This window comes from Triticum dicoccoides, chromosome 5B (assembly GCF_002162155.2).
Source record: "Triticum dicoccoides isolate Atlit2015 ecotype Zavitan chromosome 5B, WEW_v2.0, whole genome shotgun sequence".
Taxonomy (NCBI): Eukaryota; Viridiplantae; Streptophyta; class Magnoliopsida; order Poales; family Poaceae; genus Triticum; species Triticum dicoccoides.
In genome coordinates, this window is record NC_041389.1 from 659,398,746 (window position 1) to 659,412,962 (window position 14,217).

General features: G+C 52.7%; 2 protein-coding genes and 1 pseudogene across 2 annotated transcripts; 1 reads left to right on the forward strand and 2 right to left on the reverse strand.

Annotated features, from left to right (window-relative positions):
- Positions 1 to 1,244: 1,244 nt before the first annotated feature.
- Positions 1,245 to 4,955, reverse strand: LOC119310425 (annotated as a pseudogene).
- Positions 4,956 to 5,939: 984 nt separating this feature from the next.
- Positions 5,940 to 7,702, reverse strand: LOC119312404 (UDP-glycosyltransferase 91D2-like). The gene has a single exon (XM_037588134.1). The coding sequence runs from the start codon at positions 7,435 to 7,437 to the stop codon at positions 6,043 to 6,045; it is 1,395 nt and encodes a 464-aa protein (XP_037444031.1). The 5' UTR covers positions 7,438 to 7,702; the 3' UTR covers positions 5,940 to 6,042.
- A 3,176-nt stretch (positions 7,703 to 10,878) lies between these two features.
- On the forward strand, positions 10,879 to 13,828 carry LOC119312405 (DUF21 domain-containing protein At1g55930, chloroplastic-like). Its single transcript, XM_037588136.1, has one exon. The coding sequence runs from the start codon at positions 10,944 to 10,946 to the stop codon at positions 13,032 to 13,034; it is 2,091 nt and encodes a 696-aa protein (XP_037444033.1). The 5' UTR covers positions 10,879 to 10,943; the 3' UTR covers positions 13,035 to 13,828.
- Positions 13,829 to 14,217: the final 389 nt, after the last annotated feature.

Here is a 14,217-nt window from a genome sequence, read left to right on the forward strand (position 1 = left end):
TGAACCGTGGCATCAAGGGTCCCACAGCAGGTCTACGATGTGCCCTTTGATGATGCCGAGGCCACGCCCAGCACCCTGCCCGGCGTCATAGTACCTCCGATGAGTGGCTTTGCCCAGCAGGCCGAGAAGGAAGAGCTAGGCATGGCGGAGACCTCCATGGCGGCCGATCCTGCCCTTCTCTACCAAGCGCTGCCCCCTGTCCTACCTGTGCGGTCGCCGGTCGCTGTCCGTGGCCTCCTGGCCTGACCGCTCACACGATTGGCCGTACGGTGTCGCCGCCTAGTCGTTGTCCAACAGGTGAGCAGGACAGCACCACCACGCCACACTGGGAGGAGTAGCTGCGTACAACACGCGGGTTGCGATCGACCCGTCGCGAACTCGAGGGTCACCAGGGTGTCCATGGGCAACCTCATGCATGACACTATCGGCTGCTACTGGGCGAATCCACGTCTAGGCTCGACTTCGGCAGTCCGCCTTCGCTCTCTGCACTGTCGAGGTGCTCAAGGACATGCTTCTCGAGCTCCAGGCATATGCGGCTGAGGCACGGGCTCCTCTCCCGACGAGAGTCTGGGCGTGCAGGACGACAATTCCATCATCGATGACTGCCTTCACTATGCTGGCGGGTCGTTTATGTGTGTTGCTTGTGAGCGTGTTTCAATCCGGCGAAAATTTATCTAGTACGGAGCTAGCTAGCATCCTTGTGAATCGACCCAGCACCTCTACTGTACGCACGTGTTGTCTTCCCGCCGAAACCAAGCTAGCTTCAGTACTACATACGGAATCAAGACGGAAAGTGCTGCAACCGAGACCAGCTAGCTACGCCTCCTCTGTGTCGCCGGCGGCGCTCAGGCGTGATGCTATTGCCGGGACGAGCTGCTGATCGAGGAGGTACTGCAGCCCTCCGGCCAGCGCCCGTTGCCGCGAGTTCCTGCACGAGCGGTGGCTCCACGATGTGGCAGTCAAACTGTGTGACCAGGCGGTCAAACCTGTAATGTGTCTGGTTTTACTCAAAACCATGTCCATGTCAGTACAAAAACCACTCAAGCGACATGAGGGACTGAACTTAACCGGTTTTAAAAATTGAGGGACTAAGATTTGCTGGTTTGAGAGTTGAGGGACCATTTTTATTTTTTTGAGAGAATTGAGGGACGAAAAATATACTTATCCCTTTTATTATTTATCATGAAGTAAGAGCCAAGCTGGAGGTGGAGTTCGAGGCGGCAGCACTGAAAATGAAGCTGCAATCAGTTTGCACATGAAGCGGCGTAGTAAGATCTAAGGTGCTCGAAAAATTCGTCGATGTACCTATCGTGAAGTTCCGTATCAGCTACTACCGCCTGCATCTTCGCTGCACCTGCCACGAAGCCCCTCCTGGCCTCTTCGTCAACCATGACGGCCCGGACCGCTGTCGCGACGCCGTGGCGGTCGAACGACTCGTCGTCCTGATTCCTCGCCACCTGCAAACCCACCTTCTTCGCCTCCATTTGCCGCGCGTTCGGCCCTTGGTCGCCGAAGATGGGCAGAAGGACAAGCGGGTGCCCGAACATGAGGCCCTCGATCAGCGAGTTCCGGCCGCAATGCGTCAAGAACCCGCCCACGGTCATGTGCCCCAGGATGTTTACCTGAGGAACCCATCCCGTGGTCACCAGCCCCTGGCCGCGAGTGCGCTCTTGGAAACCAGGAGGAAGCATGTCCACGCCATCGTCGTCGAGTACAGCGGCACCGCTAGGCTTTCTCAGGGCCCAGAGGAAGCGTGTCCCGGCGAGCTCCAGCCCGAAGGCCAGATCGTGCACCTGCTCCACGCGCAGCGGCACCTCGCTTCCTAGGGCGACGTAAACAACGGAGTCGGGAGGCTGCGCGTCCAGCCAGCGCACGGTGGCATGCTCTGCTCCTTTGGCAGCGGCACGGCAGGCTCCATCGGCTGACGGCGGCAGCAGGCCGAGGGGAACGACCGGCTTGCCGAGGAGCGGCGCCGCCAGTGGGAAGGACTCGGGTTCCCACTCGATGCAACTCCGCATGGCCGCGACGGTGCACCTTTCTTTTGTCAAGTTAAAGCGCCAGATGATGGACATACCCGATATGCCATAGTTGTTGTAAGTCGGGTCCATCACCTCCTGCTCGTAACGGGGAAGATCATGTGCTCCACGGTGCTCCGGCGGTAGGTGGGCGCAGTGGCGATCAATGCAGCGGTCTGGAGAAGCATCGCGCATGGCACCTGGTGGCGGTTGGTGGCGTGGTCGGAGTTCGTTTTAATTTGTTAACCCTAACCCTAGCCCGCTTGGCGGCGGTTGGTGGCGTGGTCGGAGTTCGTTTGGTGGCGGTGCGTTGGCGCTCTGCCACCTATGTGCTCAGCCTCGGAGTCCTTCTTCCACGGTGCTTGGTCTTCAGCAGCCCTGTCGGACTCGGTGGAGCGGTGCTTCATCCTACTCCTTGATGGCGGCGTATCTCGACGGTGTGGCACGGTGGAGATTCGGCGTCCGACGTGTGGCGATGGACTCGCGCAGGAGGACGAAGTTGTCTGGTGTCGTGGTGACGTCGATGGCTGAGTGGCCAGACAAGGTAGAAGCCTCAATATTTGCTCTAAAGACGGACCTGTGGAAGATGGCGGCGACGACACACGAGTGCGTCGAACCGGTTTGTACCCCAGACCCGGTATGTGGCTCAGCTGGGGCTTCCGACTTTTGATGTTAGGGTTAGGTGAATGGTCTGGGTAGTGGCCCGGCTAGCACCCTGTAAGGGCATATTTATTCCCAATATGTTTTGGTGATTGATGACAATGCTTGTGCGGACTAATCGTGTGCGTTAGTTCTTTCAGAGATTCATCCATTGGCACGAGACGATTTCCTCCCCTCGGTGTTGTAATTCAAGACGGTGTAGCTCCTTCGTTTCGTTGTTGGTGGACTAGTTTCGTAGGAGTCACCGTACTATCAAGAGGGGGTCCATTTTGGTAAGACTTGGGTGGAATCACACGTACACATCATTATCACACCCGTCGTCTTTCCTTCCGCATCTCTGGAGCTGCTGTTTTCCCCTTACTATGCTCTGCTTTGCCCTAGCGGTAGTACCGCGTCCACATCGGTAGTACCGCCAAAAACTCCACAGCGGTAGTACTGCTCTCAGAGCGGTAGTACCGCTCCAAGTGGTAGTACCGCTCTCAGAGCGGTAGTACCGCTCTCAGAGCGGTAGTACCGCTTGGGTGTTTCGGACGTAGTACCGCTGTGCGTCTGGGCTACTTCCGCCTCGATTCTCGAACGAATTTTTCGTGTCGGGTTTTGCGGCACTAAGGGAGGTAGTAGGGGCGGTAGTACCGCTCTAAGCGGTAGTACTGCCCTTCCCTAGCGGTAGTACCGCCCTGGCGACAAGGCCCTGGGCAGCGCGGCAGTACCGCTGGGTCTAAGCGGTAGTACCGCCCAGAGCGGTAGTACCGCTCTTCCCTGGCGGTAGTACCGCCCTGGAGTCAGGGTCCCAGGCAGCGCGGCAGTACCGCTGGGTGGAGTGGTAGTACCGCCCGGAGCGGTAGTACCGCCCTTCCCCAGCGGTAGTACCGCTCTGTGCGGGCCTGATAAGTGGATAACGGTTGGATTGTTCTTCCCACTATATAAAGGGGTCTTCTTCCCCAAAGTTGACCTACCTCTTTCCCCCAAAGCTCCATTGTTGCTCCAAGCTCAATTTTCGCCCGATCTCTCTCCCTAGCCAATCAAACTTGTTGATTTGCTCGGGATTGGTTGAGAAGGCCCAGATCTACACTTCCACCAAGAGAAATTTGATTCCCCCCCCTTATCCCTAGCGGATCTTGTTACTCTTGGGTGTTGAGCACCCTAGATGGTCGAGGTCACCTCAAAACCATACTCCATTGTGGTGAAGCTTCGTGGTGTTGTTGGGAGCCTCCAATTGTTGTGGAGATTGCCCCAATCTTGTTTGTAAAGGTCCGGTTGCCGCCTTCAAGGGCTCCAATAGTGGAATCACGGCATCTCGCATTGTGTGAGGGCGTGAGGAGATTACGGTGGCCCTAGTGGCTTCTTGGGGAGCATTGTGCCTCCACACCGCTCTAACGGAGACGTACTTCCCCTTAAAAGGAAGGAACTTCGGTAACACATCCTCGTCTCCACCGGCTCCACTCTTGATTATCTTGTCCCTTTACTTTTGCAAGCGTACTCGAGTTATATCCATTGCGTGCTTGCGTGCTCATTGTCTTTGCATCATATAGGTTGTCCACGTAGTTGCACATCTAGACAACCTATTTCATTGCAAGTTTTAATTTGTTAAAGAAAAGTCTAAAAATTGTTAGTTGCCTATTCACCCCCCCCCCTCCGGTGGCGATGAGGGAGAGGAGAGGTGGGGGGAGGGCCGGCGGCAGGCTAGGGTTACGCCGCCCGAGTCGCCCCTGTGGGAGCGACGCGGGGGCCTACCTGTCAGGGAGTTTTCTTCCAAATGAACAAACACATACGTGTGATTTAGAAACAAGTTAGAAGAACGGAGTGAGTACTGTATGTAACTCAGCTCTAAAGATTAACTTTTGACAATATAAAAACTCTAAAGGTCAAAGATACAATAGCTGCAGTAAAGCAGAAAGGCATGAAACACGCGATTTATTTTCTTCTTATGGGAAAAGTATATTTTTCGTCCCTCAATTGTTTCAAAAGTATGGAAATGGTCCCCCAACTTCGAAACCAGCAAATCTCAGTCCCTTAACTTTTCAAACCGGATAACTTTAGTCCCTTGTGTCGGTTGGGTGGTTTCCTGGCATGGTTTTAGTTGGCATTTTATCAAACACCTGTTGCGCGCCTGCCATATTTTCGAACCGTGGCGTCAAGGGTCCCACAGCAGGTCTACGATGTGCCCTTTGATGATGCCGAGGCCACGCCCAGCACCCTGCCCGGCGTCATAGTACCTCCGATGAGTGGCTTTGCCCAGCAGGCCGAGAAGGAAGAGCTGGGCATGGCGGAGACCTCCATGGCGGCCGATCCTGCCCTTCTCTACCAAGTGCTGCTCCCTGTCCTACATGTGCGGTCGCCGGTCGCTGTCCTTGGCCTCCTGGCCTGACCGCTCACACGATTGGCCGTACGGTGTCGCCGCCTAGTCGTTGTCCAACAGGTGAGCAGGACAGCACCACCACGCCATGCTGGGAGGAGTAGCTGCGTACAACACGCGGGTTGCGATCGACCCGTCGCGAACTCGAGGGTCACGAGGGTGTCCATGGGCAACCTCATGCATGACACTATCGGCTGCTACTGGGCGAATCCATGTCTAGGCTCGACTTCGGCAGTCCGCCTTCGCTCTTTGCACTGTCGAGGTGCTCAAGGACATGCTTCTCGAGCACCAGGCATATGCGGCTGAGGCACGGGCTCCTCTCCCGACGAGAGTCTGGGCGTGCAGGACGACAATTCCATCATCGACGACTGCCTTCGCTATGCTGGCGGGTTGTTTACGTGTGTTGCTTGTGAGCGTGTTTCAATCCAGCGAAAATTTATCTAGTACGGAGCTAGCTAGCATCCTTGTGAATCGACCCAGCACCTCTACTGTACGCACGTGTTGTCTTCCCGCCGATACCAAGCTAGCTTCGGTACTACATACGCAATCAAGACGGAAAGTGCTGCAACCGAGACCAGCTAGCTACGCCTCCTCTGTGTCGCCGGCGGCGCTCAGGCGTGATGCTATTGCCGGGACGAGCTGCTGATCGAGGAGGTACTGCAGCCCTCCGGCCGGCGCCCGTTGCCGCGAGTTCCTGCACGAGCGGTGGCTCCACGACGTGGCAGTCAAACTGTATGACCAGGCGGTCAAACCTGTAATGTGTCTGGTTTTACTCAAAACCATGTCCACGTCAGCACAAAAACCACTCAAGCGACATGAGGGACTGAACTTAACCGGTTTTAAAAATTGAGGGACTAAGATTTGCTGGTTTGAGAGTTGAGGGACCATTTTTATCCTTTTTGAGAGAATTGAGGAACGAAAAATATACTTATCCCTTTTCTTATTTATCATGAAGTAAGAGCCAAGCTGGAGGTGGAGTTCGAGGCGGCAGCACTGAAAATGAAGCTGCCATCAGTTTGCACATGAAGCGGCGTAGTAAGATCTGAGGTGCTTGACAAATTCGTCGATGTACCTATCGTGAAGTTCCGTATCAGCTACTACCGCCTGCATCTTCGCTGCACCTGCCACGAAGCCCCTCCTGGCCTCTTCGTCAACCATGACGGCCCGGACCGCTGTCGCGACGCCGTGGCGGTCGAACGACCCGTCGTCCTGATTCCTCGCCACCTGCAACCCCACGTTCTTCGCCTCCATTTGCCGCGCGTTTGGCCCTTGGTCGCCGAAGATGGGCAGCATGACAAGCGGGTGCCCGAACATGAGGCCCTCGATCAGCGAGTTCCGGCCGCAATGTGTCAGGAACCCGCCCACGGCCGTGTGCCCCAGGATGTTTACCTGAGGAACCCATCCCGTGGTCACCAGCCCCTGGCCGCGAGTGCGCTCTTGGAAACCAGGAGGAAGCATGTCCACGCCATCGTCGTCGAGTACAGCGGCACCGCTAGGCTTTCTCAGGGCCCAGAGGAAGCGCGTCCCGGCGAGCTCCAGCCCGAAGGCCAGCTCGTGCACCTGCTCCACGCGCAGCGGCACCTCGCTTCCTAGGGCGACGTAAACAACGGAGTCGGGAGGCTGCGCGTCCAGCCAGCGCACGGTGGCATGCTCTGCTCCTTTGGCAGCGGCACGGCGGGCTCCGTCGGCTGACGGCGGCAGAAGGCCGAGGGGAACGACCGGCTTGCCGAGGAGCGGCGCCGCCAGTGGGAAGGACTCGGGTTCCCACTCGATGCAGCTCCGCATGGCCGCGACGGTGCACCTGTCTTTTGTCAAGTTAAAGCGCCGGATGATGGACATACCCGATATGCCATAGTTGTTGTAAGCCGGGTCCATCACCTCCTGCTCGTAACGGGGAAGATCACGTGCTCCACGGTGCTCCGGCGGCAGGTGGGGCGCGGTGGCGATCAACGCAGCGGTCGGGAGAAGCATCGCGCATGGCACCTGGTGCTCTAGGGCGGCGGCGGCTGCCCAGTGGTGGAAAGAGTCGGCGATGATCCAGTGAGGCCGCGTGGTCTCGTCGGCGCACGCGGCGGCCAGGAACTCCGCGAACGGCGCGGCGAGGCCGTCGAAGGCCTTCCAGTGGAGCTCGCGGTCGTCGTCGGGGACGTCGTTGGTGGACTCGGCGCCGTCGGCGAGGTCGTCGACGCGCGGGAGAGGGAGCGCGACGAGGTCCACGCGCGGCGCCGCCGCGGGGCGCAGCGGGAGCGGGAGGCGGGCGAGATTGCGCGGCGTGGAGACATAGGACACGCGGTGGCCCCGCGCGGCGAGCCGCTCGGAGAGTTCCAGGTACGGGAGCATGTGGCCGAATGCGAGCCACGGGACGATCACAATGCGCAGCGGCGAGCATGAGGACACGGCGTCCATGGCGAAGAGATCAGGAGCGTGGCTAGAAGAACCGGGAGGTTAGCTTTGTGGTGCCCAGTGCTCTGCTCCGCTCACACGGTAGTAATATTTGTTGGCTCGGCGTGTAGCTATTGTCGATCAACGTTTATACGTACATTCCAGTCCACTGCAGTACGTAGGAGTGTGCAACTTGGCCTCACCGTGCGTGTTCTGCACGGCAAGTACATGCATGGATGGTCATTGGTCAATCTCTCCACGTGGACAAAGTGTAGAAATGGTTGTCAGAGTCTGGATCATGCGCATATAAATGAGACTGGATACGTGTCTTATGAAAAGGAAGTGAGGTCCTCCTTGGAAAAAAATGCTAGACATACAAATAAATACATAAGTTTACAAACTTTTTTTATCTACTACTCCCTCCGTCCTTTAAAGAGTGTACTCCCAACTTTGTTGGAGGGTCAAACTATTTCAAAGTTTGACCGAGTTTGTGCAAAAATATATCAATGTTTGTGAAATCAAATAGGTATATGATGAAAGTATATTTTATCACAAATCTAATGCTACTAATTTGATGGCATAAATGTTGATGTATTATTATATAAACACGGTCAAATATAAAAAAGTTTGACTTTCCAAAAAAGTTAGAAGTACACTCTTTAAAGGACGGAGGGAGCTGCCTCCCCACCTATTGACCAATTAAGTTAATCCTCTTTAAAAAACCATGCAACTCATTTGTACGTGTAGCATTACTGATTCTCGATAATCCGAATAGTACAAATGCCGTATGCTAATGAATTTCAAAATAGTCAAGTATGTTACTTTCATTCTTGTACAGTCGTTAGACAGCACCGTAGCCTAAACGCCACGTGTGTGTTTTTGTTCATTCCATTCTTGCAAGGAAAATACTCTTATGTAGACTTTTTAGATGATAAATCTATTGTATACCAAAAATAAATGTCGGGTTAACCAGAAAAAATATAGAAAATCGCATTAAATTATAAACATCCAACCATTGATTTTATTGAAATTTTAACACCACCCTTGATCGAGGTAATACTTTTACCAACTGAATTCGTAGCAGAAGTCTCAACATCAACCCTCCGTGAGGAGTCTCCACCTCAAATGTGCTTCGTTTACTGCTCTAGGTCACAGTCTAGCAGACCTAGATGTCTTCCTAATCTTCTCTCAGCATTACTTGCAACAACGTTGGTTTTCTCGCTCTCGAACCATTGTTGCCGAGACCGATTCAGACTAGCCACAGTGGGTGTAACTTCAGCAGTAACATCGAGTCCAATTCAGCAAATTTGCCTATATGGCAGCGAGTTAATGATGAGAGAGATACTTATAGTAAGTTAGCTAGTTATTGTAACATCACAACACGGAGATCATAACAACAACTTACAGGCTCATCGAAAAATTTGACAAGGGACTAGATAGCTTGAGAGTGGGATTTGCTCCTCCGGCGATGGAGAGATATTCTTAGGGTCCTCTCGGTGTGACGACATCCATCATCGTATGGCCAGACACATGTGACTATGTCACGGGGATGTCGGAGCACGACAACGAGAAAGACGAATAAAACCAGTAATGAGGATAACGGTATAGTGAGCATGTGATGACTCGGGAGGATACCGATGCATCCTGGGTTTTGTGAAGTATCCCGAAGCAAACGGAACACCACATGATAACCAAAAGCTCACTCGAATATGGGCGTCCACTGTTCCGCTATCGGTCATTTAACGGACGGTTTCGTTCATGTCTACGAGTTACTGAACCTACGGGCTCACAAGATTAAGGCAATCACGATCTACAGAGTGTTAGTGGGACGGTAGTGATGATAATATATTTGTGGAATTGATTCATAAATATTTGAAATAGTTTCAAGAGGATACGAAGCGTTTCGGGGTCACCGGAAGGGTTTCAGAGTTTATCGGGCAATACCGGGTATTCCCGATAATTAATATATAGGTGGAAAATGTTTTTGATGATGTTAAATTATATATAAAATGATTTATTAATTATTAGAAGGCTTTTTATTAATTTAAATATCAACGGGCCTTAAAAGACCAAGAAGTGGAGGAAGAATTGGGTCACCAAGGCCTAAGAGGGGGAGGCGCCCCCCTTCCCCCTTTGGCCGACACAAGGGGAGGGGAGTCCTTCCCCTCCTCTTGGCCGCCCCATGTCCCCTCCAGCCTATATATACATGAGATATTGAGCTCTTTTGGATACACAAATTTTGGAGCCTCCTCTAGTTCATCTAGCCCTAGTTCTAATTGGTCCTAGCTGACTAATTAGAGATTGGTCTAGTTTCTCTAATCCTCATAATTAGAAGCCTAGTGTGGTTCTAATCTCCTCCCTCCAATTCTCCGGCAACAATTAGCTTTGGATGGTGAAGCGCTGCTGGATCGTGAAGATTGTACGCTTGCAACCAAGTAGATAGGTCGTGCTTTTCGGGTCTGTTTGGATAGTGTCCACACTAAGTCGTGCCTGGCCTGGAGTGTCCCTGAAATGTGCCTGAAGCCTGTTTGGTTGATGTCCTGAAAAAGTTGTTGCTAACCTGGCCAGGTTACCTGACATTTTGTTTAGGCTGGAATCTGATCCAGGTAGTGTGCTTAGCCTCGACTAGGATGCGCTGAGAAAAGGACGCCTGGGTAGCTGCCTGGGCACTGTTTTCCCGCCTCGTTGACATTATGGGCCTTCAATCACCTTCGACCATGCTAGTAAATTATTTTAATATTTCACCAGGCCAAGCCACGAACAAAATAGATGTTGTCCAGGCCAGCCACACCAGGCACAAAAGCAAGGAACTACCAGGCTCCACACTGGCAGACTCTTTACCCAGGCATGAAGCTCAGACCTCCAACCAAACATGCCCTTTGTCTTCGGTTCGAGGGACTGTTTGTGGGCGTGAAAGATGAGGAACTAGCCAGACGAAGAGCCCAACACACCACACATAACACAGATCTACATCCACGTTCGAAAATCATTACCTAGACAATGAACAACCAGAAGATTAGTTGTTACCTTTGCAATTTTCTTTTCCTTCTTGTAATTTTGAGCAAGCTTTGTACTCTGCTTCAAGGGGAGTTTTACCTAGAAGGTTTTAATGAGACATCTACTAATAAAGCTCAATATTTATTCATATGACACTTTGTCTCTTTGATATTCTTTTTGTATTTCTCAATATTTTTCTCTTAATTTAGTTTTTCCTGAATTAAAAAATAAAAGGCTCGGATGGCTGAAATGGCCCACAAGGCCGAAAAGTAACACCGGCCGGCCCGCGGCTGTGCCGTGCCGGGCCGATCCCCATGGCCGGACCTTCCGGCCGTCACGGCACAGCCCATTTACAAAATGGCCGACACGTCCATGCGCGCCGGCCCATGCCCACGTGGCCAGGTTTGTTGCGCACCGGCGGCCGGCCCCACCCCCGTACCTCTGGCTCGATGGCATCATCCCCGCTTCGTCCCCTCACGCAACCACCCTCCGCCCGTCCAATCCACCTCACAATCCCGCCGCCGGCCGGCGCCATGTCGCCCCCTTCCACCCCATTCCCCTCCACGGCCTCGCTGCTCCTCGCCGGCAGCAGGCTCCCGCGGCTCCAGATCCAGTCGCCCCGCGCCCCCACCAAGCCCCCGTACCGCTCCGCCTCCCCCTCCCCCTACCGTCCGTGGCTCCGCGGCGTCGCCAGGCGCCCCCTGCTCGTCCCCGCCTCCGCTTCCGTCCTTCCCCTCCGGGTGACGGTCGCTCCTCCGCTGGGGGTGGAGGCTGCGGATGAATCGGGCCGGCCGGCGGCTGCTCCTCCCCTGGGGGCGGAGGCTGAGGATGAATCGGGCAGCCGGCTGGCGGCTGCGAGGAGGGTCGCAGTGGCGCTTATCTGCAGCGCGCTGGCGGCGGTGTGGTGCCATCGGGCGCTTGCCGCGGGGGCCGCCGCGGCGGGCGCAGGCGCGGGGGCGTCCACGGCGGTGGAGGCGGCCGATGTGGTCGGCTGGGTGGCGCTGCGCCTGCGAGGGAGCTGGCCCACGGTGCTCCAGGTTCTGCAGCTGCTCAGGGAGCAGGGCCTTGTTCTCGCCCTGTTACTCGGTCTCTCCGCCTTCTTCTCCATGGCCGAGACCTCCATCACCACGCTCTGGCCCTGGAAGGTCCGCGAGCTGGCTGACAAGGAACCTGAGAACGGCGTGTTCAAAATGCTCCGAAATGATGTCACTCGCTTCCTCACAACCATACTCATCGGCACAACCGTGGTTAACATTGGCGCGACAGCCATTGTCACCGAGGCAGCCACAGCAATGTTTGGTGAAGCAGGTGTCAGTGCAGCAACAGGTGTCATGACTGTTGCCGTTCTCCTTCTTACAGAAATCACACCCAAGAATGTTGCAGTCCACAATGCCACAGAAGTTGCCAGGTTTGTGGTCAGACCAATCGCTTGGCTTTCAATCATCCTGTATCCCGTTGGGCGTATTGTTACAATTATATCCATGGGAATTCTAAAGCTTCTAGGCCTGAAAGGGAGAAGTGAGCCATATGTGACTGAGGATGAACTGAAGCTAATGCTCCGGGGAGCGGAGTTGAGTGGTGCAATTGCGGAAGATGAGCAGGATATGATTGAGAATGTGCTCGAGATTAAAGACACGCATGTCAGGGAGGTGATGACACCTTTGGTAGATGTGGTCGCAATTGATGCAGCCGCAACACTGATTGATTTCAAAAACCTATGGGAAACCCACCAGTACTCTAGAGTTCCTGTATTTGAGGAGCGCATAGATAATATCGTGGGAATTGTATATGCAATGGACATGCTTGAATACGTTGAAGAGGCTGAGAAGTTGAAGGACATCACTGTTAAGGAAATTGCACATATGCCTATATACTTTGTCCCAGATTCAATGTCCGTTTGGAACCTGCTGAGAGAGTTCCGGATCAGACAGGTTCATATGGCAGTGGTCCTCAATGAGTATGGTGGAACGATTGGTATCGTGACATTAGAAGATGTGGTGGAAGAAATAGTTGGTGAAATCTTTGATGAAAATGATTCAAAGGAGGAAATCCAGAAGAAAACAGGTAATATAGTAATGCTGGAAGATGGAACATTTGTTGTTGATGCAAACACATCTATAGACGATCTTTCTGAAGAGCTTGGTGTTAAAATACCAGAGGGCCATCAGTATGAGACCGTGTCTGGTTTTGTTTGTGAGTCCTTTGGCTATATACCAGAAGAAGGTGGGAAAATGCTTGTGATACTCGAGAGGGATAAAAGTGAGGAGAATGGTGAATATCAGGACGAAGGATCTGATCACCAAGATGAACGAGAAGCAACTCAAGCTTATGAACTTGAGATACTCGAAGCTAATGCAAGAAAGGTCAGCAAAGTATGTTTCAAGCCAATAAGCAGCGAATGTGTAGACGTTGACAACAAGGGTGTCAACCGGCTGATGTCAAAAAAGATTATCAAACGGAAGAAGAAGGACTCTGGTAATTCTTCCGACAGTGATGATGACGATGAGTGCCCTGATATAACAGAAAATGGTTGCCCTGCAGAGCTAGTTTCATACTCAGATGATAGTGCAGAGCTAGAAGATTCTGGCAGTTCTATGGGACAAGGTAACAAAGTAAACAATTAGCACCATTGTACTACTGGCAATAATTACAGCTCACCAACCTCCTGCCCCTTGTTGCAACATACAACCGAAGAAGAGAAAAGAGGGAAACATAATAGGCTATGGAAAACAGCGACAGTAACACTGAGGAGACTGCGAAGACTAACAGCTTAGGACAACATTTCTAGTAGCAGTAGTAGTAATCTAGAGGTGCAATGAGGTGTCAGACATCAACTTCGCTGGGCCACAGTGAGCGAATCGCTGCCGAGCTGGATGGTTTTGCATTCCGAAGCAGTTGTGATGGCTGGCATGACCGGACAGAAGGCAGTAGTGCCACACAGAGGCCTGTATGGATGCAGCAGCTCTGGGTGGAAGAATCATCTGACCGGCGACTCTGTTCGATTCTGGTTTTGTTACTGACAATGTGAGTGAAGTCGGGCCCGTGAGGGGCGAGTATCTGGTAAAGCCTCACCTCCCGTTTCTCCTTGATCCTCTCCAGCTCGCTGAACCTTTGCTGCAGCAGCGCGATGGAGGAGAACATCAGTGTGCCTTCAGTGCCATGCACCCCCACTGATGATCGATGAAGAGACATGCGATGATTGACTGCTCTCGTGTTGAGTTGGTGGAGTTTTCGTTTGTCTGGCTACTTTGGTCTGCTTTCTGTGTGTGTGTGTGGGGCTTTAGTGGTGGCAGCGGGGAAGAGCATTGTGAGTGCTTTTTTAACCAGTAAGTTTTGTCGCGGTGCAGCTCGTAAAAATAAGTCAATTCCTGGATCCAACTTTTCATAACTGAATTGCATGATCTGTTCATTGAGTGCCTCTGCCATGTTCCTACTGTTATAGGTGGGGATTTTAGTTTAGTTAGATATCAATCTGATAAGAATAGTGACTCTCTGGATTTTAAATGGCGTGATAGGTTTAATGCATGGGTAGATATCTGGTCTCTCATCCACATTCACTTATCTGGTAGACAGTTTACCTGGGCTAACAACCAGAGAAACTTTATTACGTCTAGGATTGATAGGATCTTTTGCACCACAATTTAGATGCTATTTTCCCTTTATGAGGCTTGGCAGTGATCATGTCACTTTTTCTGTGGGAACCTGCCTATAACACCTAGGAAATCTAGTTTAAGTTTGAGAAGGTGGTTGGCCAGGACTGAATTCTTGAAACTATTAGGAAGCTTGGAATAGTCACTGTGATTGTTC

Bases quoted from the DNA above. Each gene is read 5' to 3' on its own strand.
- LOC119312404 (XM_037588134.1), bottom strand. From the start codon at position 7,437: ATGGACGCCGTGTCCTCATGCTCGCCGCTGCGCATTGTGATCGTCCCG.
- LOC119312405 (XM_037588136.1), top strand. From the start codon at position 10,944: ATGTCGCCCCCTTCCACCCCATTCCCCTCCACGGCCTCGCTGCTCCTC.